Consider the following 26,676-nt stretch of genomic DNA (forward strand, 5'->3'; position numbering starts at 1 on the left):
CCGCCGAGGGAGCGGGGGGCGCTGAAGTGTCCAAAAATAGCCCCACGTCTTCACTAAAGTGTTGCTGGCCACTGCTCTCCTCCCAGGGCCAGGCCTTGGTGGGGGGCAGCCCTTGCCGCGCAGGGCAGGGCCTGAGCAGCTCCTGGCGTGTTGATCCCCACCAGGGCTCAGGGGTGCAGGCGTGATAGTCATAATTCCTCTTCCTGGCCCTCCCCCTTCATTGCCACCAGCAGGAGAGTGGGGCACAAGGAGGGGCTGTCACAGAGCAGAGAATAGAACCCAGGAGTCCTGGCTCCCAGCCCCCCTGCTCTAACCACTGGACCCCACTCCCCTGCCGGAGCTGGGGAGAGAACCCAGGAGCCCTGGCTCCCAGCCCCCCGTTCTAACCACTAGATTTGTTAGGTGTCTCTAAAGCAAGCGGGTCGGACCCAGCGCCCTGCTGGCTCTGCTCCATTTTTCCATGAGGTTTTTTTCATCGACTCGTTAGGAAGCTGTGGCCTGTGAAACATTTGGGGCGTGGCAGGGACAGGGGCTTTGCGGGGGTGGAGGGGCATGCGGGGTGCTGTGGGGGTGGAGGGGCATGCGGGGTGCTGCAAGGGTGAAGGGGCGTGGGGGGCATGGCAGGGACAGGGGCATATGGGGCACTGTGGGGGTGGAGGGGCATGCGGGGTGCTGCGGGGGTGGAGGGACATTTGGGGTGTGGCAGAGACAGGGCGTGCGGGGTGCTGCGGGGATGGAGGGGTGTGCAGGGCGTGGCAGGGGCGTTTGGCGCACTGTGGGGGTGGAGGGGCATGCGGGGTGCTGCGGGGGTGGAGGGACATTTGGGGTGTGGCAGAGACAGGGCGTGCGGGGTGCTGCGGGGGTGGAGGGGTGTGCAGGGCACAGCAGGGGTGCTCAGGGTGTTGCGGGGGTGGAGGGGCGTTTGGGGCATGGCATGGCAGGGGCGTTCGGGGATGGAGGGGTGTGCAGGGCGTGGCAGGGGCGTTTGGCGCACTGTGGGGGTGGAGGGGCATTTGGGGTGTGGCAGAGACAGGGGTGTGCAGGGCGCTGTGGGGGTGGAGGGGTGTTTGGGGCGTGGCAGGAAGGGGTGATTCGGGGTGCCCAGGGAGGGGGCTGCTGTGTTGCCATTGGCCAGGAGGAGGATAAGGACCCGGGGGACGCGGAGGGAGGTAGCTGGAGGAGTGGGCGCTGGGTCAGTCAGCCTGAGCTACAGGGGTTTTAGTGGGGCGCTGAGCTCTGATTCGGCCCGTATTCCTGCCCACCTGGGGCAGTGCCCCAGAGGGAGACAGCTCCTGGCTGTCCGTCTGCCCCAGGGCTGCCCATCCACACAGCTGGCATTGCCTTGTCTCTCCCACGGTGCCAGGCATGGCCAGGGTGCCAGACCCTCCCCATTCCACTTCCCCAAACAATGCCCCCTCCCTGCCCGCTGCGGTGTTTACACTCGCTGATATGAATAGACTGTCACGACCTGACCCCGCCTGCCCGCCCGCTGCCCGGCCAAAGGGGACGGATTTAGCTTTGGATCACGCCTGGCTGCATCTTCCCCTCTCTCCCCTACCCCGGTTCAGACCTTGGGCTATTTTCAAACTTCTGCATCCAAAGAATCATCTGGCGGGGAAGGCGGGCGGCCGAGTGCCGGGCTGAGGGCACCTTGGCCCCCTGACCTTGCTTGCTGCATGGCAGGAGGAGGGAACTGGGTCTTAGGAGGTCCAGTGGTCAGAGCATGGGGGAGGGGGGAGTCTGGATTCCTGGGTTCTTGTCCCAGCTGCGGGCAGGGAGCACGGGCAACTGTTAGCAGCAAGCGATCGTTACCATCCCCAAAGCTTGTTAGGAGTGTGCCGTGCCCCCCGCTCCAGGGCTGAGAGCTTCTGTTAGCTTGGCACCCACCATCCCCTGCCCCGCCAAGCCCAGGCTTGAAGTGATTGAACTGCCAGCAGAGGGGCCCCCACCTGCACAGGGGCTAATGGCCCCCAACATCCAGCTAGCTACCCCTCCACCCCAGCACCCTCTGACCATCCCCCACTCAGCCCAGGCTGGTCCCTTTGTTTGCACACACGATGGGAGTAAGGGGTCACGGCCTCTCCCTGCCCAGCTGTGGGGGCAGATGCCCGGGCTGGGGGTCCCATGCAGGGTTGGGGGGGAGACGTCGGTGATATGACCCCTTCATGCATGGGGCCCTGCCCCTTTGCCATGGTCTCTTCCCTTCCTCTCTCTATTCCCCCCTCTCCCATTAATCTTCATTCATCATCTATCAGCCTGGCCAAATCTTTCCCCCTGCTCGCTCCAGAGGGGTTGGGGGGCTCCAGTGAGGGGCTGGGACACAGCTCCTGTCCTTGCCTTTCAACACTTGCCCTGCCAGCTTCTTTCCCCATCTGGGGTTAAAGGAGCCGACATGACCCAGGCTGGTTCCTGCCCCCAATTGCTGGCGGAGAGCTGGGGTAGGGGGAGACCCAGACTCCACTAAGACACCGGCCTGCACCGCTTGCCCGATGGCCATTCTTCCGTGGTAGTCCTGGCCTGCTCCCATGCGGGAGTTTGTGGTCCCATGCGGGAGTTGGGGCAACTCTCCCATACTCTTCCCCCTCCAGGGGGATCCGCAGGATGCGAGCCTGCCCAGCCTCGAACTAAAGGAGCGCCAGCCGGCGGCAGTAGTTGGCCGTTATCCTCTTAGTAAAGCAGCCGCTCCAGGGGAACGTGAGGCTGGCTGCACAGGGGAGTTAGCGCCTCACCCGTGTTTAGATGCTGCAGCGACAGGCGCCTTGAGAGACTGGCGGAGATGGGGAAGCTTCCAGCAGCTCAGAAGGAAGGGGACCGATCATGGACACAGAGCGTTTTAACACGGCTAAATGTCTGGGAACAAAGAATGGGGGTTGTGCTCACAGGATGGGGGCTCTCATGGGAAGCAGCGACTCTGAAAAGATTTGGGGGTCGCGGGGAATGATCAGCAGAACACGAGCTCCCAGTGCGACGCTGGGGCCGAACAGGCGAACGCACCCACAGGGGCGTCTTGCGGAGGAGCAGAGAGGTGATTTTCCCTCTGGATTGGGCCTGGGTGCGACCGCTGCTGCGATCCGGGGTCCAGCTCTGGGGCCCACAATTCAAGGATGCTGATAAATTGCCAAAGGGTCAGGGAAGAGCCACGTGAACGATCAAAGCATTAGAAAACCTGCCTGACAGTGAGAGACCAAGGAGCTAATGCCCATGGCTACGAGCCCGGAGGTGGGAGGTCTGGTCCCAGCTCGGCTTCAGAAGTCCTAGTGATGGTAGGTAAGGGACTTTGTGTGCGAGGTGGCTGCTTGCCTTCCTCTCCAGGAGTGGTGCCCTCTCCTCGTACTGACGGAGCGTAACTCACCATCTCCTCTTCAATGAGCAGACAGATCTGACCCCTCTGCTTACAGGCTTTTTTGAGAATAGGGGCCAAAAGCTTGTGCTTCCTAATAATCTTTTCTCACCTCGATTCCCTTTGCCCCACCACCAAAAGGCAGCCACCTCTGGTGTGGGATGCGGCAGCTGTTTAAAGAGCTGTCTGTCGACGATGCAGCACAGAAGTGGAGGGGGCCTAGCTAACACACAGCAGAAGTTTAAGGAGATGATAGATTTTGGCCAGGACTATTGTTATCCTGTTGGAAATGTCCCGGGATCTTTAGGGGCCGGGGGCAGTCAGGGGCTCCAGTTTTCCATCCAGAAGATGGCGAGCCCAGCCACACGATGGGCTGTTGGATCAGTGCTGTGGAAGGAGAGGTTCCACCTTCCGGATGGCTCCCGCCCCGATCGCACCCTGCGGAGCTACGTGCGAGACATGATGGGACAACACAGAGGTTGTCCGTCCTGGGCTGGCAGAGAGGGGCCCCAGGGTGGACATGGGAAGCAGAGATCCGGAGAGCTGGGGTGGCTGGTGTATGCCTCGGTGTGGATCCCCCGGGATCCCCTTGCAGCCCTGCTCTGGGGCAGCAGGGTCGAGGCCAGCAGCAGGTGCGGGTAGACTGACTCCAGCGGCTCGGCTGGGATAAAAGCACCAGGGCTCCCCATCCTCGTGCTTCAGCTGAGAACTGCTCACCAGCAGGGTCAGGAAGGCCACTGCTCCCATGGAATAGCACCGCGCAGCTGGGAAGGGAATGCATGTATGAGACCTTCCTATGGCCGCTGCTGGAGGTGGGATACTGGAGTCCATGGAGCCCTGGGTTGATCTGGTGTGTCCGGAGGCGGGATATTGGCCGAGACGGAGCCCTGGGTTGATCCGGTGTGGCCAGAGGCGGGATATTGGCCGAGACGGAGCCCTAGGTAGATCCGGTGTGGCCGGAGGCGGGATATTGGCCGAGACAGAGCCCCGGGTTGATCCGGTGTGGCCAGAGGTGGGATATTGGCCGAGACGGAGCCCTGGGTTGATCCGGTGTGGCCGGAGGTGGGATATTGGCCGAGACGGAGCCCCGAGTTGATCCGGTGTGGCCGGAGGTGGGATACCGGCCGAGACGGAGCCCTGGGTAGATCCGGTGTGGCCGGAGGCGGGATATTGGCTGAGACGGAGCCCCGGGTTGATCCGGTGTGGCCGGAGGTGGGATATTGGCCGAGACAGAGCCCCGGGTTGATCCGGTGTGGCCGGAGGTGGGATACCGGCCGAGACAGAGTCCTGGGTAGATCCGGTGTGGCCGGAGGCGGGATATTGGCTGAGACGGAGCCCTGGGTTGATCCGGTGTGGCCGGAGGTGGGATATTGGCCGAGACAGAGCCCCGGGTTGATCCGGTGTGGCCGGAGGTGGGATACCGGCCGAGACGGAGTCCTGGGTAGATCCGGTGTGGCCGGAGGCGGGATATTGGCTGAGACGGAGCCCTGGGTTGATCCGGTGTGGCCGGAGGTGGGATATTGGCCGAGACGGAACCCCGAGTTGATCCGGTGTGGCCGGAGGTGGGATACCGGCCGAGACGGAGCCCTGGGTAGATCCGGTGTGGCCGGAGGCGGGATATTGGCTGAGACGGAGCCCCGGGTTGATCCGGTGTGGCCGGAGGTGGGATATTGGCCGAGACAGAGCCCCGGGTTGATCCGGTGTGGCCGGAGGTGGGATACCGGCCGAGACGGAGTCCTGGGTAGATCCGGTGTGGCCGGAGGCGGGATATTGGCTGAGACGGAGCCCTGGGTTGATCCGGTGTGGCCGGAGGTGGGATATTGGCCGAGACAGAGCCCCGGGTTGATCCGGTGTGGCCGGAGGTGGGATACCGGCCGAGACGGAGTCCTGGGTAGATCCGGTGTGGCCGGAGGCGGGATATTGGCTGAGACGGAGCCCTGGGTTGATCCGGTGTGGCCGGAGGTGGGATATTGGCCGAGACGGAGCCCCGAGTTGATCCGGTGTGGCCGGAGGTGGGATACCGGCCGAGACGGAGCCCTGGGTAGATCCGGTGTGGCCGGAGGCGGGATATTGGCTGAGACGGAGCCCCGTGTTGATCCGGTGTGGCCGGAGGTGGGATATTGGCCGAGACAGAGCCCCGGGTTGATCCGGTGTGGCTGGAGGTGGGATACCGGCCGAGACGGAGTCCTGGGTAGATCCGGTGTGGCCGGAGGCGGGATATTGGCTGAGACGGAGCCCTGGGTTGATCCGGTGTGGCCGGAGGTGGGATATTGGCCGAGACAGAGCCCCGGGTTGATCCGGTGTGGCCGGAGGTGGGATACCGGCCGAGACGGAGTCCTGGGTAGATCCGGTGTGGCCGGAGGCGGGATATTGGCTGAGACGGAGCCCTGGGTTGATCCGGTGTGGCCGGAGGCAGGATACTGGAGTCCATAGAGCCCCAGGTTGATCTGGTGTTATTACTGCCCCCAGTTCAGCACCGTTTCCAGCGCTGCGTCCACACTAGGGACAAAGGGCTTTTTGGAACACGTGGTAAAGTCTCTGCACGGATAAGGGCAGCTTGTAATTTTCCCACGCGTTAGCTGCTCCAGGCCCCACTCCCAGGGTAGGGCTACACTGCCCCGTGAGCCCAGGATTCGAACTCAGGCTCCAGACTAAACCACCTTCTATCTACACACCGACTGTGCTAACGCAGGACTTGGACCTAGCCTCCCACGACCCTACAGGGCAGAGTGTCCAAGCCTGAGTCAAGCCAGGACCCAGGGTTCAAGTCCTGTCGCTCCGCAGTGTAGACTCGGCCCCCCTGGACTTGTGTTCTGGGAGTCCACCAAAAGTATCCCACAATCCCCTGGGCCGACTGACTCTGGGCAGTCAAGTTTTTCTACTCTGCACCACAAAGGGCTAGAGCGGCCCCATTTTGGGAGGACGCTAGGAAGTCTGGGATAGCTGTGGTGGGGCTCGGGTTTCAGTGGGGCAGTGTAGATGCTGCAGCCCCAGGTTGGGCCCCGGGTTCAACACTTCCTAACAAGAAGTTACCAACGGGTGTTGACGCTCAAGCCCTAGGGTAACAAACCCGATGGCTGCTCACTCCAGTTCCACGAGCCCAGGGCTGCCACTGCAGTGTAGACAGACCCCTTTGTGTTTCCCGCAGCTGGCTAACGGGTGCGAACCAAACTGCCTTGTCCACACTCGGGTCTTACCAGGTGTTAGCGAACGTGGGGTGAAACCGCACGCTGTTCCTGGCTGCAGGATTCCCAGGCCCCTGGTGCTGTCCCTGACCCCAGTGAAAAATGACAGGGAAGCACTCCCCCAGCAGAACGCCCGTGGAAGGGGGGTGTGGATCGGAAACGCCGGCTAGGGCCTTGGACCAGCAGCCGGTGCACTGTGGGCCTCGGGGGCTGTCTGCACTGCACCTAGATGGCACCGCGGCCCCTGGCGCTGCCCCGGCAGCCCGGATTTCACCCCTGTGCGCACGCAGAGCCCTGGTGGCCTGTCCAGCTCGTGCTGGGATGGACCCGGGCTGTGGCTTTTCCCTGGAGGCAGCCAGCAGAGGCCCTTCTGGCCGGAAGGGACAGGGCTGCTTTCCGTCCATGCCGGCCAGGTAAAAACGACCCTTGCTTGGCTAGGTAGCCGGACCAAGAAACCCACCTTTTTTTTTTTTTTTGCTGTGACTGGACACGTTCTCGGGGTTGCGCCGGCTTCTCTGTCACGCCTCGTGAGCGTTTGGCACAGCTGCTGCGCCCCGCCCCAGAGGTGGCTGCATTGCGGTTGAATTTGTCCGGCGCGCTTGGGGCTCTGGCAAGGCTGGAGACCCAGGAGAAATGAAAGCACTCGATGCCGGCAGGCTGCAGGCGGGTGTTGAGCAGGCTGGGGCTGCCGCTGAGAGAGGCGCGTGAGCTAGACCTTGCCCCCCAGCACCCGAGCCTGGCCTGCATTCAGGACCAAGCAATCAGGCCCCGGAGACTGAGGGGCCTGAGAGGGGAATCTCAGGGGGGACCAGCCCCAGAAGGGGTGTGCATGGACGGGGGATCCCTGTGAGTGCCAGGGCCCCATTCTACCCTCCCCCACAGGGCTGGCTGTGGGGGGAATGGGGGCTGTGGGGGGATGGAGAGGTGCAGAACTGATGGCTATGGGGGGCGGATGAGGGAGCTGCACAGGGTTGGCTGGAGGGGGGGATGGGGAGGTGCAGGACTGATGGCTGTGGGGGGCGGGCGAGGGGGGTGCACAGGGCTGGCTGTGCGGGGGATGGGGAGGTGCAGAACCGAGGGCTGTGGAGGGTGGGCGAAGGGAGTGCCCAGGGCTGGCTGGGGGGGAGGGGGAGGTGCAGGACCGATGACTGTGGGGGGCGGGCGAGGGGGGCGCACAGGGCCGGCTGTGGGGGAGATGGGGAGGTGCAGGACCAAGGGCTGTGGGGGGCAGGCGAGGGGGGCGCATGGGGCCGATGGAAGGCAGTGCTGAGGAAGGCACAAGGGGTCAACTGCAGTGTGACCCCCCCCCAGCTTTACTGACCCGTGTCCCTCCGGTGCCCCTGCAGCCGAGCCAGTGACCGCCCGGATCAAGGAGCTGCAGCTGCAGAGAGATGACTTTGAGATCCTGAAGGTGATCGGGCGCGGCGCATTCAGCGAGGTGAGACAGGGCTGCGTGCCGGGAAGCCGGGCCAGCGGCTGGCAGGGCCGCAGGGCCGCCAGGCAGCCGGGTAACGCCTCATCGGGGTCGCACGGGGATCCCAGCCCTGGCCTTGTGCATGGGGGACAGGGGGGGCGCAGCTGCCGGGTGTCCGGCTGAGCCAACACAGCCCAGGCCCCGGGCTCCCCTGCTGCCAGCCCCCGGCGGGGTGCCGAGAGCTGCCCCAGGGAGCCGCAGGAGAGCTGGTGCTGACCAGTCGCTGGCGAGCCCAAGGGATCCAGGCAAAATGGGTTTGTGTCGAGCCGAAAAGGCAAATTTGGGTTTTTTTGTTTTGTTTTGGCGACTTGCAAAGTTAAAAAAAAAAACCACCAACCCCCCCCCCCGCCCTCCCCTCCCGTTCTGGGCCAAAGAAAATGTTTTGTTTTGTTTGGAGCTTTTCTGACGTTTAAAACCTGAAATGAAAGAAAAGGCCAGTTGAGAATGTAAAGTTGCTTCCAAGGGCAACGCTTGGTTTTGGAAATGGTGGAACGAAACCTTTTGATTTCCTCCCTCCCCCGCGCCCCCCCCCACTTGAAATGCACAGTGTGTCCTGGGGTGGCCAATCTGCATTTTTCACAGAAAAACCCGGTTCGGGGTGGAAAAGTTTGTCCAGCTCTAACTGTCAGTAGCACACAAAAGGAAGGACTCATTCACTCAACGCCCAGTCAACCTGTGGAACTCACGGCTGGGGGATGCTGTGACAGTCAGAAGTACAAGTGGGTTCAGAAAAAAATGAGAGGATAAGCCCATCAGTTCCTGGAGGATAGGCCCCTCAGTTAGCCAAGACGGTCAGGGGCGCAGCCCCAGGCTCTGGGTGTCCCTAAGCCTCTGACTGCTGGGTGCTGGGACTGGATGACAGGGGATGGATCACTTGGTAATTGCCCTATTCTGGTCATTCCCTGGCATCTGGCAGTGGCCACTTTCAGGGTCCGGATACTGGGCTAGCTGGCCCATTGGCCTGCCCCAGTCCGGTCACTCGTATGTTCTCTCTAGCCTGCCCAATTCAGGGAGGAAGGTCTCCCAGCCAGGGCGTCAGAGCCTGTCCTTCCCGCTAAGGGTACGGGTTCAATCCCCAGGTTTGCTGGGTTGGAGAGGGACCAAGTGCTGCAGAACCAGTGGTGTCAAGTCTCTGCCCTACAGCTTGGGCAGCGTGGAGTGGTCAGTGCCACTCTGGCCGACTGGTAAGGGGGAGCCCCATTTCCCACCAGTGACCCACTTCATAACCTTCCCCCTGCAGCTGGCAGGTTCTGCCCTGCTCGCTCCCTGCCCCCAGGGAGGTGGCATTGCAGCCCCCCACCCCTGCTTCCCACACCCCACTGCACCCCAGCCCTACCCTGGATTCCTGGAGGGGCGTTATTCCGGCCCTGTGACCACCCCAGGCTGTGGATGCTGGTGCTGGGGTGGGCACTGTTCCCGCTGGGAGCTGCACGGAGACAGCCAGTCTGCCCCCTCCCGCTGGGGTGTCTCTGTGCCAGCCATGGGCCACGTCCCTCCCCCTGACAGGTGGCGGTGGTGAAGATGAAGAGGACGTCGCAGGTGTACGCCATGAAGATCATGAACAAGTGGGACATGCTGAAGCGGGGCGAGGTGAGTCGGAGGCGTGAGTCACGTGGGGGAGCTGGGGGGCGCTGGGTGCCGGGGGCTGATCCCAAACGGGCCTCGGGCTTCCCTGAAGGTTCGGATGCCCCCTTTCCAGTGCCTCTCCCCGGTGCCCATCCGTGGCCACCCTGGGCTGGAAGGGTGCCCCCACCTGCCCTCCATGGCACGGCTCAGCCACCCACCCCCATTCCTGCCCCCATGATGGCATGGCCCAGTGGTCATCCCCCACCCATGGCATGCCATATTGCTAATTCCTTCTGGACAGTGTCTTCATCTGTCTGCCCCCAAGCAATAACCCCCACCCCCACTATGTCCCAGATCCTCTGCCCTCCACCCCCGGGGCCTGCCCTGTGTCTGCGCCTGCAGGGTAAGAGCCCCTGAACTGCCCCATCTGCTCTGCTCTGCCCCCTCCAGCATTGCCCTTGTATCCCAGCAGCCTGACCAGGGCAATCTCGAGCAGGAGCAGAGAGGTGACTTTACTCTGTGTGTGGCCCTGGTGCGACCGCTGCTGGGATCCTGGGACCAGTTCTGGGGCCCACAGCTCGAGAGAGATGCTGACAAATTGCAGAGGGCTCGGAGAAGAGCCACGAGACGGATCGAAGGGTTAGGAAACCTGCCTTGCAGCGAGAGACGCCAGGAGCTCAATGTATTTAGCTTAACAAAGAGACGGTTAAGGGGAGACTTTAGTCCTGTCCATCGGAGCCGACGTGGGGAACGAATATTGAACCCTGGCTCTCCAGCCTAGCAGAGGCAGGTCTCACACGATCAGGGGGCTGGGAGTTGAAGGCAGAGAAATTCACGCTGGAAATATGGGATCAATTTTTAAGAGGGAGAGTCATTAACCCTGGGAACAGCTTCCCGAGGGGCTTCTCCAGCACTGGCCACATTTCAGTCAAGACTGGGGGTGTTTGTAAACAACCTGCCCTGGGAATTACAGTGGGGGCAGATCTGTGGCCTGGAGTATCCAGGGGGTCAGATGAGATGGGGTCACAATGGTCCCTTCTGGGCTCGGGCTCTCCAGGCCAGACTCTCTGAGTCCTGCCCCATCAGAGCCCTGTGTCTGCACCCGATCTACCCACCCCCCTGGCCCAAGCCTCTCTCTGCACACGCCTCCCCATGGCATTGTCCCGTCTCTTCAACTGCCCTCCCCCTGCCCGTGGCAGGGCCCTGGGCCCATCTCCCCATCTCCGTTACCTCTGTCCAGCTGCCCCTAGCTGCGCTGTGGGGTCCCAAGGAGCTGGGAGCCCTGTTGTGGGGCCCAGACCCTCGCCCAGCCTGGCTGGCCCCTCTCACCCCCGGTCCCCCGGGCCCAGGTGGCCTCCCCAAGCCAGGCTCAGCATCTCTCCTGTGGGGGCAGGTGTCCTGTTTCCGCGAGGAGCGGGACGTGCTGGTGAACGGAGACAAGCGCTGGATCACCCAGCTGCACTTCGCCTTCCAGGACGAGAACTATCTGGTGAGCAGTCGGTGCTGGGCATTGCGGGTGGGGGGCATGGGGCACACGGGGGGCCAGGGCACACACAGGGGGTACAGGGGGCACATAGGGGGTCAGGAGGCACACCCAGGGGAGGGCAGGGCACTTCTGCCAGCACTTCCCGCCCTGCCCCATTCACAGACCATCTGCCTAGGGATGGGCCACTCCAAACCCTATAGATCGGACAGCCTGGGGTCTCCATAGGGACCACACTTGGGAACAGCCACTCCAGACCATATAGAAACCTCGCCTGTGATCTCTATGGGGGGTACACATAGGGAAAGGGCCATTCTGGACACTATAGCCTGAGATTTCGATAGGGGACACACACTGGGAGCTAGCCACTCTGGGCCCTATAGACCGTATAGACTGGCATGTCTATAGGGGACAGAGTGGAGACCCCATGTCCTGACATGGGATGTTATGAATGAGACATCTCCTGGACCTCCTGCCACCAGCTCTGAGATTAGAGCACCCTGAGGGGTCTGGGGCAGGGGGGCTGGGAACCAGGACTCCTGGGTTCTATCCCCAGCTCAGAGAGGGCTGTCGGGTCTAGTGGTTAGAATGGGGGGGGGGGTTGGGAACCAGGACTCCTGGGTTCTATCCCCAGCTCTGGGAGGGGCGGGGGGTCTAGTGTAGCTAACACAGCGGGTGCTGGTCATGCCAAGGGCTGGAGCCCCCCACGCTGCCAGCACAGTCTCTCCCCTGCTGCTCTGCCCCCCGTGGTGGGCTGCCCTCGAAGGTGGCCTGTCGGGAGAGCTGTCACACCTAGTCTCTGCTCCTGCAGTACCTGGTGATGGAGTACTACGTGGGGGGTGACCTCTTGACGCTGCTGAGCAAATTCGGGGACTGCATCCCCCTGGACATGGCCCGCTTTTACCTGGCCGAGATGGTGATGGCCATCGACTCCATCCACCGCCTGGGCTACGTGCACAGGTAGGGTGCCCCCGGGGGGCAAGGCGGGGCACTGCGAGCAGAGGGGGCAGCCTGCACTGGGGGGAGGGCAGCAGAGCGCCTAGAGCCTCAGGCAGACAGAGTCCTGGCCCCCTTCTCCAGCCAAATACCCCCTGCCTCCCCCAACCTCCCCTTCTCCAGCCAGACATCCCCTGCCTCCCCCACCTCCCCTTCTCCAGCCAGACACCCCCTGCCTCCCCCACCTCCCCTTCTCCAGCCAGACACCCCCTGCCTCCCCCTGCCCCCCTTCTCCAGCCAGACACCCCCTCCAGCCCCCAGCCCCCTTCTCCAGCCAGACACCCCCTGCCACGCCCAGTCCCCCTTCTCCAGCCAGACACCTCCTGCTGCCCCTGGCCCCCCTTCACTAGCCATTTACTCCCTCCCTCCCCAGGCCTCCCTTCTCCAGCCAGACACCCTCTGTCTCTCCAGATCCCTTTCTCCAGCCAGATACCCCCTGGCCCTTATCCTGGGGGCTGCTAATTGTCGGGAGAGAGCATCAGATCAGGCCTTTGCTCCCCAACCTGCAGCCCCTGGGGCCGGAGCACGTGGGAGCTCTCTCGTTCCCCCGTGGGGTGCACAGGGCCCCGGCCAGCCAGCCAGCGTCCCAGGGTACCAAATGAGGTCGGATTTCTTGGCTTTGGCAACAACCCCTGTCCCCTGCCCCCCCAGCCCATGATGCTGGCTCTGCCTCCAGCCATAAACACTGTCCTAGATTCAGACTCATCTCGGCCGGGCCCAGCTCCAAATCACATGAGCCACCGAGGCCTGGGAAGGTTCAGGGCCCTGGGAGAGGGCCCGGGAAGGCCCCCGAGGAGTGGGGGAGGGTGAGAATCGGGGGAGGCGCGCTGGCGAGATGGGAAGGGGCCAGAGAGCTCCCGGCTAGCACGATGGATGGGCAGACGGACGGGGTGGACGGACAGACAGGCAGGCAGATCCTAGGCCAGCGCCTGGAGATGGCCGGGGAGGGAGACCCGGGGCCCGGGTTTGGGGAGGACCCTGCGTTAGTGCTGGTTGAAGGGGAGCATCTGGGCCCCTGGCGTCCTGCAGGGACCTTGGCACATGGGCCTGGCCTGGGATGGGAAACCTCCAGGCAGAACCCGCGGGGAGGGGAGCGGAGTGAGGTGGTGCTCTCGCCAGCCTGGCACCAGGGGGCGCCGTGCCACAGGGAGCGGGGTGAAGCCACAGAGGGGGCGCGCTCCCCTGGGTCAGTGATGCCCCAGCCTGGCACCAGGGGGCGCCGTGCCGCAGGGAGCGGGGTGAAGCTGCAGGAGGGGGCGCGCTCCCCTGGGTCAGTGATGCCCCAGCCTGGCACCAGGGGGCGCCGTGCCGCAGGGAGCGGGGTGAAGCTGCAGGAGGGGGCGCGCTCCCCTCGGTCAGTGGTGCCCCAGCCTGGCACCAGGGGGCGCCGAGCTGCTGAACGTGCCGTCGGGAGTATTCATGAGCCCGGGGTCCTGTTGGCAGAAGCTGGAACGTTCTCCTGGCGTCCCGGCTATGTGGCAGCCTGGGTCCCCGATGGCTTCTGGCGAGGAGTGGGCATGGTCCTCCACTTCCTGTCTCAAACTGCTGTGCTGTCCCAAAGCTGCCGGGGCTCAGGGCTGGGGGAAGCGAATGTCATTTGGGAGTGACGGGGAGACTCCCTAACTCCCCCTCCAACACCCTCTTTCTGTCTGCGCCCCCCCTCCCCCCCTCCAGAGACATCAAACCCGACAACATCCTGCTCGACCGCTGCGGGCACATCCGCCTGGGGGACTTCGGCTCCTGCCTCAAGCTCCGGGAGGACGGCACGGTGAGTGCAGTGCCCCCTGCCCCCCACAAAGCTGGTCGCGTCGGGCGACAGCGCCGGGGCAAATGACGTAGCTTCCAGCCGGAGATCTGCCGACTGGCAAACACCTCTCTGCCATGGCTGGGGTGGGGGGACTCCCTGTCCTCACTCCCTGCTTCTAGTTCACGCTGCTTCACCCTGCCATGCTCCCGGACTGAGCAGCTAGGACACAGCTGGTCCGGGAGTCTGGGTGAGTCAGCAGAAAGGGCTCTGCCTCTCTATGCAGGGAGCACACGGTGTGCGGTGGGCTAAGGGACCCTGCATGCCATGGGCCTTGCGGCACCGAAAACAAGAGGAGGGTCCAAACTGGTGCCCCCCACCTGCTGAATCCTCTTCCCCCCACCCCGACAGATCTGCTCGTCGGTGGCAGTGGGGACCCCTGATTACCTGTCCCCTGAGATCCTGCAGGCCGTGGAGGACGGGAGCCACTCGTACGGCACCGAGTGCGACTGGTGGTCCCTGGGCGTCTTCGCCTATGAGATGTTCTTCGGGCACACGCCCTTCTTCGCCGACTCCATCGTTGAGACCTACGGCAAGATCATCCACTTCAAGGTGGGGGGGCAGTGGGGCGGGGAGGCGGCACCGGTACCTGGAACCCTAGGAGTCCCCACCCACTGCCAGGCATCCCCTCGCCTCCCCACAGAACCCTGCCGCCCATCTCTGACCCAACGCCCTGCCCCCCATCTCTGCCCCAGCCCTGCCCCCCATCTCCACCCCAGTGCTCTGCCCATCTCTGCCCCAGTGTCCTGCCCCCATCTCAACTCTAGTGCCCTGCCCCGCATCTCCACCTGAGTGCCCTGCCCCCATCTCTGCCCCAGCCCAGACCCCCATCTCTACCCCAGTGCCCTGGCCCCATTTCCAACCCAGTGCTCTGCCCATCTCTGCCCCCATCTCTACCCCAATGCCCTGCCCCATCTCTGCCCCAGCCCTGCTCCCCCTCTCCACCCCAGTGCCCTGCCTCCATCTCTGCCCCAGTGCCCTGCCCCCCATCTCCACCCCAGCCCTGCTCCCATCTCTGTCCCAGTGCCCTGTCCCGCATCTCTGCCCCAGCTCCACCCCAGCTCCCCGCCCCCCCATCTCTTCCCAGCACCCTGCCCCCCATCTCCACCCCCAGTGCTCTGCCCCTCATCACTGCCCAGTGCTTTGCACCCCCATTTCTCCCCAACTCCACCCACCCACCCTGTCCCCCATCTCCACGCCCAGCATCCCTGGTGTGCCCCCACCCCGCGCCCCTGAGCCCCCCACCTCCTGCCTTTCAGGAGCACTTTCGCTTCCCGCTCTCGGCGCCGGATGTGCCGGACGACGCCCGGGCCCTGATTCAAGGGCTGCTCTGCCCCCGGGAGACGCGGCTGGGCCGGAACGGGGTGCGGGACTTCCGGGAGCACCCCTTCTTCGCCGGCGTGGACTGGGAGGGGCTGCGGGCGTTCACCCCGCCCTTTGCCCCCGAGTTTGCCAACGCCACCGACACCTCCAACTTCGACGTGGTGGACGACTGCCTGACGGACATGGTGAGCGGGGGCGGGGTACGTGACCTTTCATTTCTCAGCCCCCCACCCCCCATCCGCGCCCCGCATGGCTGCCGCCCCTCCCCCACTGCGTCCCCCCTCTCACCTTGGGCTGCCCCCACTGGTCTGCCGGGCCACCTTGGGCTGCCCCCACTGGTCTGCCGGGCCACCTGGTCTGGGCGGGCAATGGTGGGACGTGCCCGCGGGCCGGTGCAGCGCCCTCGGCCTGGCATCGCTCAGGCCCCCTGGCACTGCAGAATGGCCCTAAAGTGGGGGGAAGCGCCCCTTGAGTATCCCCGCCACTGGCTAGCATGGAGCTGGCGTAAGGGTCCTGCTCCCAGCCCCTGGGGTGTGGCCAGGGCGCCCTGCGCTGTGGCTATTCCCTGCCCCCCAGGGCCCATAGAGGACGGATGGGAGGTTGGGGGTGGGGGTGGCACAGAGTGGGCAGAGCATGAGTTAGAGCAGCCCTGAGGCTGCAGGAGCTGAGGCCAGGGTCTGGGAGCAGCTGTCACCATAAACTGAGCCCCCCCATTCCCACCTGCGCACAGGGAGGGGCGACCTGCCCCGGCTTGTGTGTCGTATGCGGCCGTGCCAAGCGGGTGGGAAAGTCGCCAGCCGCGTCCTGGAGCCGGCTCTGACTCCGGCGTGGGGCGGGGGCAGGGCTCCCAGGGCGGTTCGTTCTCTCCTTGGTGCTCAGGGGCCGAGTGCCAGAGGACCGGGCCCAGGAGACCCTGGCTGCCCCCTGGGAAGGGGGGTCCCCTGCCCTGCTGCAGGCTGAGATCTGCCCTCGCTGCCTGCCCCAAGGGGCAAAATAACATGAACTCCCAGACCCCCCCACCCCTTTCCCAACTGAGCCAGCATAGAGTTTCCCTATCTGCCCGCCAACCCCCCAGCTACTGCCCGCCATCCACCCTGTGCCCCCCAGCCCCCACCTACTGCCTCCATCCACCCCCTGCCCCCACCTACTGCCCCCACCTACCACCCACCAGCCCCCCTGTCCGCCAGCCCTCACCTACCCCCCATCCACCCCTGTCCCCCCAGTCCCCACTTATCGCCCCCATCGCCCCTCCAGCCCACCAGGCCCCCATCCACCACCCCTCCCACGTCCCACGCGCCCCTCCCACCTACCGCCCGCCAGCCCCCCAGTCATCCCCTGCCTGCCCCTCAAACATACGCCCGCCCACCTCTTGCGTGTCCACATGGAGCCGGGAATCACCTGCACACGTGTCTGGCTTTTGCTTGCATGGCTAAAGCAACTGGCCCAGCGCCGGCAGAGGGCATGGAAGGCAGGGCCATGTCTGCCAACAGAGTTTGGAGCTGTGGGGGGGCACATGGGGCAGGCCCTGGCGGGGGTGGGTGCGGAGCCACGGCCCCCCCAGTTCAGGGCCCCCCTTGGTGTCGCCCCCAGGAGACACTGTCAGACGTGCTGGAGAGCTCCCCGCTGGGCGTGCACCTGCCCTTCGTGGGCTTCTCCTACACCAGCACCAGCCTCAAGTAAGGGGGTGCTTGGGGTACGGGAGAGGGGGACATGGGGGCTGTCCCCTCTAGGGGGTGCGGCGGGGCCTGGGGGTGTGATGGGGCCTCCCCCGGGGACTGAGGCTTGGTGGTGGGGGGAGCCTTGGTGGGGGCTGGGGGTGGGCAGAGCATGTGTTTGCTTGTCAGGGTGTGGGGGTGCAGGAAACCCTGATAGGATTGGGGTGGGGCGCAGGAGGCTGGGTCGGGTGGTGTGGGAGCCTGGGGCTGGCCTGGCAGGACTGGGTAGGCGCGGGGGGGAAGGGGCCACCTGTGGGGGGGCACGTGGGGTTGGGGGCTGGGGGTGACCCTGGCAGGGCTGGGGGAAGTTGGGAGGCATGGGGGAGGGGGGTGGAGCTGCCCTTGCAGAGCTGGGGGTACTGGGGTGCTGGCCATGGGGGGGGGCGCATTGGGTTTGGGGGCTGGGGCCGGCTCTGGCAGGGCTGGGGGGAGCTGGGAGGCCAGCTGTAGGGGAGGCGAAGTAGGGTTGGGGGCTGGGGCCGACTGTGGGGGGCACAGTGGGGTTGGGGGCTGGGGCCAGCCCTGAGGGGGTGCAGTGGGGGCTGGGGCCAGCTGTAGGGGGCACAGCGGGGTTGGGGGCTGGCTCTGGGGCTCCAGGCGGGGCCGTGAGATTCTCCCTCCTCTCAGACAGAATGAGCCGGGGGACAGGGGCCGGGAAATCGCCATGGAGCTGGAGTGCGACCGGGGCCGCCCCCCGCAGGAGCAGCCCCCCAACCTGCCCCCTGAAGACCTGGTAAGTGGCTGCACTTGGGGGGCGCAATCGACTTCCTGCTGTGGGGTCCCAACCCACAGCCCCCTCCTAGCCCAGCCCTGGGCTCCCCCCAGCTCTGCTAGTCCCCCCCAGCGGCAGATTCAGAGTTAGTGGGTCCCTGTGCTCAGCTTCATTTTGGGGGCCAGCCAAGAAAAAAACATTCTCTCTTATCGGCTCCCCTTTTCCCTTCCTCCTCCTCCTCCTCTTCCTCCTATAAGTAATATCAAGTAAATGAAAGTAAAGTTGACAGTTTTTCTAGTCTAATTTATTTCTCCACAGACCTCTTGAAAATCCCTGGGGGTCTCGGCGAACCACTTAATGATCTTTCCAAATATTGTTTGTACCATTAGCTAACTAGTTTAAAGCACTTTGGATAAGAACCCTTAAGAAAACATTGGGGTGCAGGGGCTGGGAGGGACTTAGGGTGCAGGAGCAGGCTGGGGGTTGGGGTGCAGGGTCTGGGAGGAAGTTAGGGTGTGGGAGGGGGCTCAGAGCTGGGGGTGCAGGGTCTGGGAGGGAGTTAGGGTGCAGGAGAGGGCTCAGGGCTGGGGGTGCAGGGTCTGGGAGGGAGTTAGGGTGCAGGAGAGGGCTCAGGGCTGGGGGTGCAGGGTCTGGGAGGGAGTTAGGGTGCAGGAGCAGGCTGAGGGTTGGGGTGCAGGGTCTGACCAGGAGTTAGGGTGCAGGAGGGGGCTCAGGGCTGGGGCAGGAGGTCGGGGTGTGGAGCGCTTACCTGGGGCAGCTCCCATTTGGTGTGAGGGGTGCAGGTGGGGTTGGGGGGGTTGCAGGAGTCAGGGAGGGCAGAGGGCTGGGGGGATGAGGGTGTGCACCGGTGCAGGAGTCAGGGCTGGGGTCGTGGGGTGCTCCCGGCCCCCAGCCCCGCCCGCCGCCCTGAGAGCAGGCTGGGCTGGGCCCCTTTGGCAACCCGGTGCTGGTTCTGTGAGAAGGAGCAGAAAAGAGCATGGGGCTGCGGTATACGCTGGCATGGGCTTTCTTTGCCCTGGTTTGCTGTAAGCGTGAACAGTGAGAGATTGCCAGTCACAGGGCAGTGGGCGGGGTTATGCAAATTAGGAGCATACAGGGAACCCAGCCAGAGGAAGGCAGCTGCAAGACATGTCTGTCTTTGAACAGAATTGTGTGTTCAGGGTTCTCGCTTTGAATCCTGCCCCTGGAGTCATGTCGGGGGAGTGACCTCACGTGGAGTCACCTAGCGATGGTGTTTGTTGCGGGGCTGGGAGCTGGTCACGGCGAGGTAGAGAGCATGGGGTGCAGGGGTGGGCGCGCGTCACAGAGTCTCACCATTGTTTCTCCGTTCTCTGAGGTCAAGCATCATTTCTGGTCTTATCAGTGTAATCTCAGATCAGTCCTGTACTAGGACTGTGCGTTAAATTGGGTCTTGGACCAGGGGTTGGGCTAGGAGGTTGCTCCATCTGCCTCATGCATCAACATTGTATTGTAGTGACTCTGTCTAGAGAGAATCTTCTGGTCAGAAAAACAGGAAGAGTTTTGCTGGGATGAGGGTTCTTTAAAGCAGGTTTAGTTGAAAAATCTGAAATCTCTGGCGGGTGCTTTGGTTACAATTTCTTGGGAGCGTTTTGTGAGTCTCTAGATGAGAGATTCTTCGTCTTCCGAGAGCAGTGGGTCTCAAACTTTTGTACTGGCGAGTCCTTTCACACAGCAAGGCTCTTGTGTGTCACCCCCCTTATAAGTTTTACAGTATGTTGAACACTATTGTAAATGCTGGAAGCAAAGCGGGGTTTGGGGTGGAGGCTGACAGCTCGTGACCCCCCGCCATGTAATAACCTCGTGACCCCCTGAGGGGTCCCGACCCCCAGTTTGAGAACCCCTGTGCTAGAAGATTGTTTAAGAAGCTGGGATCCTTCTTTCTGCTGTCAGTCTTTTCAACAGTATGAGGGACGAATGCTTTCCAGACTGTGGGTCTGTTGGGGAGATGCTTGTTTTTTTTGGGGGGGGGGGGTTGGTAATATTTGAGGCCACACGTGTATCAACAGCTACATGAGTTACATAGACGTCTCCCCATCCAGTCTACGTTCCATTTATCTTGATTTGTAAGATCAAGACAAGGTCCCAGTCCTGTTCCCCCCGCCCCCGGCCCAAAACCTACTGTAATGTAAATGCTAAATGATAATCCTTAACTTCTCAGTGTTGCCACCCCCCCGAAATCACGAGATTTGCTTAAAAATCATGAGGACTCTTTTTTAAAAAATGCAATGGGCCGTGTGGGGGGAGGGCAAGGACCCCTGGGGGGAACCAGGGGCATGGGCAGTGGGGGGGGACACCCCAGGGGAGAGCCAGGGGCATTGGCCCAGCCCTGGGCTCCCCTCAGCCCGGTGGGTGCCCCTCACTCCCGACCCACAGCCCCCTGCTAGCCAGCCTCGCCCCCCTCACGGGCGCCCTCCCCCGGCCAGGCCTGCAAGGCGCCCGACGGGCAGAAGCTGGATCTCGCCGCCTTCCTGGAGCTGCAGGCGGCCTTCGAGTCGGAGCTGCACACGCGGGAAGGGCTGCGCCAGGAGCTCAGCATGGTCAAGGTGGCCAACCAGACCTTCGCCAGGTGAGGGGCAGGGACCCCAGGGGGAGCTGGGGGCATGCGCAGTGGGGGCAGGGACCCCTGGGGAGAGCTGGGGGCATGGGCAGGGCGGTCAGAGGCCTGAAACTGCCTGGGGGGTGGGTTTCCAATGCTGCCCCCCCCGAGGAGTGGCACTGCCCCCTGCCAGCTAGCGGTGCCCTTGTCAAGGGGCCTGTATGGGCGGGGGTGGGGGGGATTTGCTGGTTCTGGGACTCAGCTGCCCTGACGTGCCCCCAACCCCCCCAGCCGCCTGCAGGAGGCCGAGAGCCGCAACTTGGAACTGGAAGCTCAAATCAAGCGATTGGAGGCACAAATCGAGGGGATGAAACCACCCGGGGAGGAAGGCAAGTGCCCCCCTGCCCTCCCCGGGCCCCCTACCCCCCTTGCCCCCACTGACTCGCCGCCTGCCCCCCTGCCCTGCCCCAGGCCTGTCCCCTTGGACCCTTTTCCCCCCTCCCCCCAGGGCCTCTCCCTCTCCACCCCTGTGTCACGCCCTTTGCTCTGCACCCCGTTCCCCTTCACTCCCCTCTCTGCACCCTCCTCTTTCTCCTCCCCCAGCCCCCCCGCTTTCCCCTCGATTCCCCTCCCCTGCCCCAGCCCTGTGCTGGGGAAATCGGCCTGTGGCAGGCCCCCTGTGCCCGCCTCGTGTGGCTGTTAAACAGCTGCCATGTCCCTCCTCAGAGGCGGCCACATCTCCGTGCTGGCTGGGGGTCCCCCTGTAAGCAGCCTGACCTCCAGGAGGTTGCGGGGGCTGGGGGTTTCGAGGCTGATGCAAGGGACCAGAGATGGGCAGGACTGTAATTAACTGGGTGGGATGGGGGGCAGGGACCGTTCCGGGTTGGTGACGTCCGGCTGTCCCGGCACTAGCCTGGGCTTTGCCCCCTGCAGCAGTGAGTGTGAGCCGGGAATCGGCCCGAGAGCCCTGGGCACAGCCCCGCGTGGGGCAGGATACACGCACCCAGCCCCCGTGCCTGGCCAGACCGACCTGTTGGGGAGCTGATGTGCTGCCCCCTGCTGCCCGCGGGGGTGGGGACATCGGTTCACCTAGGGCTGAGCCTGCCTGTGAGACAGGGGTCTGTGCATGGCTGGGGCGGGCACTCTGGTGCCCACAAAGCTCAGCAAGGGCCGTGGCTCTGCATGGCTGGGTGGTGGGGGCCCGTCTGCCCTGCAGGTGGAGGGGGTCACCGCTGCATGACTGGGTGGTGGGGGCCCGTCTGCCCTGGGATTGTGGGGCGGTGACTCCTGCATGGCTGGCCTCCTCGGGCCGCGCACGGTCCCACCTCTCTCTTTTCCTTGCAGCTGCTGTGGGGCGGCCCCCCGGCTGCGGTGCCCCCTGGCCGTGCCGCACGGAGCACCCCGCTGATGTAAGCCTGGCCTGGGGGCACCGTCTGGAGTGGGGCTTGCCTGGGGCTCAGCACCGGGGCTGGTCACCAGGCTACAACCCAACTGTGACACTCAGGGCCCCACACCCAGGGGGTGGGGGGTGGAGCATAGGTCACGGCAGTGGGCAGCTCGGGGAGCCTGGATGTGCAGGGGCGTGGCCGGGGAGCCAAGGGGGGGCTCTGCCCGCTTGTGCCAGGGCTGGGGTGGAGAGCAGAGTCCGGTCCCCTTCCCCCTGCTGGGGCAGGTCTGGGAGGAGGTTTGGCCTGGGTCCAGCCCCAGTGCCGCCCCCCCGGCCGACTCCGCTGATCGGGGCATCTCTGCTTTCTCTTTCCAGCAAGGCGGCACCATGGCAGCGCGACTCTGTGAATACCCGCTTGTGGTACCTCTGTACCGCCACTTGCTGCTCTTTTCTAGGGTACGTCGGCCCCTGCTGCTCACGCGCCTGGCTCCTCACCAGCCCGGTCCCTGCCCGGCTCCTCACCCGCCTGGCCCCTGGCCCAGCTCTTCACCCGCCCGGCTCCTCACCCGCCCAGCTCCTCACCCGCCTGGCCCCCGGCCCAGCTCTTCACCCGCCCGGCTCCTCACCCGCCCGGCTCTTCACCTGCCCGGCCCCTCACCTGCCTGGCTCCTCACCCACCCAGCTCTTCACCCGCCCGGCCCCCGCCCAGCCCCCGGCCCAGCTCTTCACCCGCCCGGCTCCTCACCCGCCTGGCCCCCGGCCCGGCTCTTCACTCACCCGGCTCCTCACCTGCCCGGCCCCCGGCCCGGCTCTTCACCCGCCCGGCTCCTCACCCGCCCGGCCCCGGCCCGGCTCTTCACCCGCCCGGCCCCCGGCCCGGCTCTTCACCCGCCCGGCTCCTCACCCGCCTGGCCCCCGGCCCGGCTCTTCACTCACCCGGCTCCTCACCCGCCCGGCCCCCGGCCCGGCTCTTCACCCGCCCGGCTCCTCACCCGCCCGGCCCCGGCCCGGCCGCCCGGCTCCTCACCCGCACGGCTCTTCACACACCCGGCCCCTCACCTGCCTGGCTCCTCACCCGCCCGGCCCCCCGCCCGGCTCTTCACCCGCCCGGCCCCCGCCCAGCTCCTCACCCGCCCTGCCCGCCTGCCCGGCCCCTCACCCGCCCGGCTCCTCAGCCACCCTGACCCCCGCCCAGCTCCTCACCCGCCTGGTTCCTCACCCGCCCTACCCCCCCACCGGGCTCTTCACCTGCCCGGCCCCCTGCCCGGCTCCTCACCCACCCTGCCCCTGCCTGACTCCTCAACCGCCCAGCCCCTCACTCGCCCTGCCCCCCGCCCGGCTCTTCACCCGCCTGGCTCCTCACCCGCCCTAGGCCGCCCGCCCGGCTCCTCACCCGCCCTACGCCCCTGCCACCCGTCCTGCCCCCCGCCTGGCTCCTCACCCGCCCTGCAACCCGCCCTGCCCCCGCCTGGCTCCTCACCTGCCCTGCCCCCTCGCCCAGCTCCTCACCCGCCCGGCTCCTCACCTGCCCTGCCACCTGCCCTGCTCTCCACCCTACCCCCCTGCCTGGCTCCTTACCTGCCCTGCCACCCGCCCGGCTTCTCACCCGCCTGGCTCCTCACCTGCCCTACCTCCCGCTCTGCACCCCGCCCGGCTCCTCACCCACCCTGCCCTGTGCCCAACTATCTGTGCCTCCTGCCCAGTTCTGTGCCCAGATATATGCCCCATGCCTGGCTCTGTGCCCATCTCTGTCCCTGCTGCCTGGCTCTGTGCCTCGCTCTCTGTGCCCACTGCCCAGCTCTGTGCCCGCCCTGCCCGGCTCCACCTTTGGGGCTCAGGCTGGGGTTTGTGGAGGGATAGTTCAGTGGTTTGAGCATTGGCCTGCTAAACCCAGGGTTGTGTGTTCAATCCTTGAGGGGGCCATTTAGGGATCTGGGGCAAAAATTGGGGATTGGTCCTGCTTTGAGCAGGCGGTTGGACTAGATACCTCCTGAGGTCCCTTCCAACCCTGATATTCTGTGATTCTATGATTCAAGTCAACTTGTGCTGGTGGCCGTGACAATCTGACCTCCGCTTGCCCCCCAGGTCCCCACCTGCTTAACCTTTTGCTTAAGGTGCTTTCCTGCCCCCCCCCCCCCAACTAACCCCGTGTGTCACCCCACTGGGCCCTGCCAGCGCCCCCTGCTGGACAGCACCGAGATGGCCCTTGCGTGAGGGTTGCTCCTGTCCCTGCCCCCGTCCCTCTCACCACCTCTCCTCCCTGAGGAGGACCTGTGGAGACACACAGCTGGGGGGGGGGGGAGACAAAGAGCCCCCCCCCACTCCTCAGCCCAGGGCTGGAGAGCCCCCACGAAGGGACAGAACTGGGGTGGGCGATGGGACACATGCGTCCTGAAGACTGCAGCTGGAGGGAGGGTGGGGGAGAAACTGAGACCCCCCCCCCCGCCCTGAGAGAGGTGCCCCTGGTGCCCCATGTCACATGGGGTGGGGGAGGTCAGTCCTCGCCCAGCAGGAGGGTCATGGCTCCCGGTCTGCCAGCACCTACAACTGTGCCCCCACCCCCCCATCCCAGCCGGAACAGGGGAAAGACCTGGTGCCCAAGGCTATGGGGTTCAGCAAACAGCTGGCCACCAGCTCCCCCTGCAGCCAGCCTCAGAGCTGGGGGCTTCTTCCCCATCAGCTCCAGCCCCCCCTCCCCCCCAGTGTGACCCTCCCGCCTGGGACCCCCAGGCCTCCCACCAGGCATCTGCCAACAGCCCTGCTCGGCCTCCGTGGGGCGGGTGTTTATAGTGAACATGTCACATTGTGGGGGGCAGGCAAGGGCCCGTCTACCGGGCACCAGCTCCCAGCTGGCCCCATAGTGAGGGGGGCAAGGAATGGGACATGAAGCCTTTCCCCTCTAGGGGCGCTGGCTCTGATCTGGACCCATGGCAGGGACCAGCTGGCTCAGGAGAGTGGGGAATGGGAAAAATGAGCTGGGGGGGGGCAGCTGCTGAGCAGCCCCCAGCCCCTGAGCCCCCTCTGCCTGCTGGGGGTGCCCTTGCTGACGGTGCGTTTTCCTCACAGGTACCTAGGCCCTGCATCACCAAGGCGGGATACCTGCTCCTTTGTACCGGCGGCTTTGGGCTGGTGGTGCCTGGCCAGGACCCGGGCGAGCCGTCCTGAGCGAGGCTGGGCGCTCGCCCCGCTGCCCCCGCCCGCCATCCCTGTCACCGCCTGGCCAGCACCGCGGGGGTGCCCGTCAGCCCTCCTCCCCAGGAGGCCTCACACCCCGGGCCCAGCCAGGACCAGAGCTGGGGACGCCTGGGTGACAGCACTCCAGGCCCACGGGCCCCTTCCCACCCGGAGCCAGGCTGTGTGGCTCGGGCCCCTCCCGCCGTCAGGGGACCATCTCTCCAGTCCCCTCCTGGGCCTGCCCTGGCCCTGGGCTGCTGGCTGGGTGCATCTGCTCCTGCCCGCCAGCCCTCTGGCCTCCCCATCGTGGACCCCTGCCAGCTCCCTCTGCATGGGGCAGGCTGCCTCTGCCCTGCCCGGCCCCAGCTCCACTCCTTCCCACGTAGCAACCCCATGGCCCCGTTTGGCAGCTGGGGAAACTGAGGCAGAGCGAGAGGAAGAGTGTCACCTAAGGGCACACAGTGAGTCAGGGGCAGAACTGACAACTGAACCCAGGAGTCCTGGCTCCCAGCCCCTGCTTCTTTAAACTACTGCACCCCACTCCCCTCCCAGAGCTGGGGATAGAACCCAGGACTCCTGGCTCCCAGTGCCCCGCTGCTGTAACCACTACACCCCACTCCCCTCCCAGAGCTGGGGATAGAACCCTGGAGTCCTGGCTACCAGCACCCCCACCCCAACCACTAGCCCCCAGGTCGTTCTAAGAGGCATGTCACTTTGGAAGTGGGCCCCAGTCCCTGGGGGGTGAAGTGATGGTCATGCCACGGGGTGGTGCCAGGCTTGGCAACCCTCTACACCCGCCTCCCAGGAGCCTGGTGTTACCTAGTGCCCCCTGCCCTGGCACCCTGCCTCTCCAAAGGCCCTGCTCCCAGCTCCCTTTGCCCCAGTGATCCTGGGTCCTTGGCACGGGCCTTGTCCGCACCCGCCCCACTCCATGGGGAAAGGGGCCCAGCGGAGGGGCCGGCTGGGACCTGCAGAAACGCAGCCGAGGGAGCCCACAGATGCCCTTCCCTGCCCGAAGGGAGCTGCAAGGTGGCGACAGCCGACGGGGGGGGCCTGCTGCCCAGGGTGCCCTGCTCCCTCCGCAGTGCCAGCCCCGGGCGCCGTTCAGCAGGGCTCCAGGCAGCACCAGGGACCCCTAGCGGGTGCCAGCCCCAGGCACAGGGGTGGCACTACTGTTAAAGGCTGAATTTATGCTGCTAAAATCACCCATCACCTGCCGTTCCACCTTCCGCCATGGGGGGGCCCCAGTGACTCCCCCCTCGCAACACCCCCAGCTAGTAATTTATTTCTAGTGTTGGCATCTCCCATTCCCTGTTGACCCACACCCAGCCCACCGGCTCCCCCACCCAATCACCCATCTCCAGTGCACACCTGGGGCGGAGGCTCTTAGGGGGTGAAGCCCCTTTGCCCGGGGGGAAGGGGGGAAATCCTGCAGTTTTGCACTTTGACCCGGTTAATTTATAGCCACCTGCTGCCCCCCCATGTATTTATTGGCCCTCGGTGCCAGCCGGGCCCGGGGGTCGGAGGTGGGATGAGGGACCCGGCCTGGAGGCTTTGTCTGAACTGTGGAGAGGAAATAAAAAAGCTGAATTAGGCTCGGGGCGGGCAGCCCAGCGCCAGCCTCGTGTATGAGCGGGGCCGGGGGGGGGAATCAGCGCCACCCACCGCAGCACCAACGGGGGGAAGCTGAGCCTGGGGCGCCCCCACATGGTGGATGTGGCAAGAGGCTGGGGAGCTGGGCCTCACATGGCCCCCACTGGCCAGTCACTGTGGGGGCTCAGCGACCGGACCTTTGGCTGGCCCAGGGGCGCCCCCTCCTGGCTGAATGTTATGCTGCCGCCTAGCCCCTGGGGCCCCAACACCACTGGGGCCGAGCTCTGCCCTGCACTGGGGGGGGGTTCCGCTCAGAGGGGCTGACGCCCCAGCAGGCTGCCCAAGC

General features: G+C 64.9%; 1 protein-coding gene across 11 annotated transcripts in view; it reads left to right on the forward strand.

Annotated features, from left to right (window-relative positions):
- Positions 1-26,332, forward strand: part of DMPK (DM1 protein kinase) — a 32,503-nt gene extending 6,171 nt beyond the window's left edge. Inside the window, exons 2-15 of one of the 11 annotated variants that reach the window (XM_048832693.2) lie at positions 7,872-7,963; positions 9,506-9,589; positions 10,959-11,054; positions 11,860-12,008; positions 13,719-13,812; positions 14,200-14,400; positions 15,108-15,371; positions 16,762-16,847; positions 17,514-17,619; positions 20,064-20,206; positions 20,468-20,565; positions 21,521-21,585; positions 21,939-22,019; positions 24,630-24,848. In XM_048832693.2, coding sequence (XP_048688650.2) covers positions 7,872-7,963; positions 9,506-9,589; positions 10,959-11,054; positions 11,860-12,008; positions 13,719-13,812; positions 14,200-14,400; positions 15,108-15,371; positions 16,762-16,847; positions 17,514-17,619; positions 20,064-20,206; positions 20,468-20,565; positions 21,521-21,585; positions 21,939-22,019; positions 24,630-24,728 — 1,658 coding nt within the window. In that variant the 3' untranslated portion in view covers positions 24,729-24,848. Of the gene's footprint in view, positions 1-7,871; positions 7,964-9,505; positions 9,590-10,958; positions 11,055-11,859; positions 12,009-13,718; positions 13,813-14,199; positions 14,401-15,107; positions 15,372-16,761; positions 16,848-17,513; positions 17,620-20,063; positions 20,207-20,467; positions 20,566-21,520; positions 21,586-21,938; positions 22,020-24,629 lie in introns of those variants that run through there. The other 10 variants (XM_048832690.2, XM_048832691.2, XR_012665873.1 and 7 more) reach the window with 10 other exon arrangements.
- The last annotated feature ends 344 nt before the right edge of the window (positions 26,333-26,676 follow it).

This window comes from Caretta caretta, chromosome 23, assembly GCF_965140235.1.
Source record: "Caretta caretta isolate rCarCar2 chromosome 23, rCarCar1.hap1, whole genome shotgun sequence".
Lineage (NCBI taxonomy): Eukaryota > Metazoa > Chordata > Testudines > Cheloniidae > Caretta > Caretta caretta.